General features: G+C 39.0%; 1 protein-coding gene across 1 annotated transcript; it reads right to left on the bottom strand.

Annotated features, from left to right (window-relative positions):
- Nucleotides 1-217: 217 nt before the first annotated feature.
- Nucleotides 218-1,285, bottom strand: LOC113273032. Its single transcript, XM_026522806.1, has one exon. The coding sequence runs from the start codon at nucleotides 1,283-1,285 to the stop codon at nucleotides 218-220; it is 1,068 nt and encodes a 355-aa protein (XP_026378591.1).
- Between the last annotated feature and the right edge of the window lie 331 nt (nucleotides 1,286-1,616).

Genomic DNA, 1,616 nt, shown 5'->3' with positions numbered 1-1,616 from the left:
TCTGATTTCATCCTGTTCATCCATGAAGTGAGGTGTTTGAATAATCAGGTGAGAACCATTGGTTTATAATGCTGATATCCCAATCCCCATGGGTATTGAAGAGCTGATTAACAGATATGAGGTTCTCTGGGCAGAGGCTTGGTTTTTGAAGTCCCCCTGGGAGGTTTGTGACCCATTTGTCTTCACAAATATGTATGTTCACTCCATTTCCCACGTTCTAAATGTAATATTGTTGGAGAAGAGCTATGCCTTCCATAATTCCTTTCCAGATCCAAGAGTCTGTGGCCTTTGGTTTGGTATCTAATCTTATGATTTCAGTGTTGGGATAGTGGGATGCCTTCATAGTACTGCTCCATAGGGAGTCTGGCTCTGAGACAAGTCTCCAAGCAATTTTAGTAAGCATAGCCATATTGAATATTTCCATGTTTTTGAATTCCAGACCTCCTAATTCTTTGGGTTTGTTTACTGCATCCCAATCAAAGTAATAGACTCCTATGGATTTGTCTTGTTCTTTATTCCAGAAAAAGTCTCTTTGAATGGCATTGATCTCATTGCATATGGTTTTTGGAATTTTGAAGCAGTTCATCTGATATATACTAGTTGTGGAAGTGACAGACTGAATCATTGTCATTTTTCCAGCAGTAGAGAGAGTTGTTTTCCATCTAGCAAACTTGAATTTAAGCTTGTCTATACAAGGCCTGAAAGCTTGGATCTTACTTTTTGTGGTGAACAGAGGGGAACCCAGATACTTGTCTGTTGGATTAATCCTTTGAACCTTCAAAGTATTACTGATGTTATCAGCAATGTCCGGGGCAGTGTTCTTGCTGAAGAAAATACCATATTTTGAGAAGTTTATCAACTGTCCAGAGGATTGACCAAATTCCTTAAAAATCTGAATGAGATTATTGCATTCCCGAAGATTAGCTTTGCAGAATATCATGCACTCATCAGCAAAGAGCAGGTGATTCATAGACGGTGCATCCTTGCAAATCTGGATACCATGAATTTTTTGATGAGTTTCAGCATGGCTTAGATACCTGGATAGGGCTTCCATACAGAATAAGAATAGATAGGGGGATAAGGGGTCCCCTGGTCTTATCCCCCTAGAGGTTTTGAATAATTTTCCTGGAGATCCATTGACCAGCACAGCCATACTTGTAGTGGAAATGCATTGAAATATCAGGTTGCACCAATGAGAGCTGATTCCCATCTGAGATAAAACCTGAAGAAGAAACTCCCAATTGACTCTATCAAATGCCTTTGCCATATCAATTTTAATTCCCATTGTGCCATTGTTTCCTTTTTTTCCTCTTCTAGTATTCATGTGGTGAATAATTTCATGAGCTATGGCTATGTTGTCAGATATTTTCCTTCCATGGATGGAAGCAGATTGAAAAGGAGATATTAATTTTGGTAAAAGAGGTTTTAGTCTTGGGCAATGAGTTTTGAGATGATTTTGTAAGTAGTGTTACACAGGGATATTGGTCTGAATTGAGCTGGTATGATAGGTTTTTCAGTTTTGGGAATGAGGGATATGAAGTTGGAGTTCATTTCTTTGAGGATATGCCCAGTTGTGAAGAAGCTTTGAACCATGCGGATGATGTCTTCTCCCACAA

This window comes from Papaver somniferum, chromosome 1 (assembly GCF_003573695.1).
Source record: "Papaver somniferum cultivar HN1 chromosome 1, ASM357369v1, whole genome shotgun sequence".
Classification (NCBI taxonomy): domain Eukaryota; kingdom Viridiplantae; phylum Streptophyta; class Magnoliopsida; order Ranunculales; family Papaveraceae; genus Papaver; species Papaver somniferum.
The sequence above is the reverse complement of the archived record's forward strand: the minus strand, read 5'-3'. Positions and strand labels throughout refer to the sequence as shown.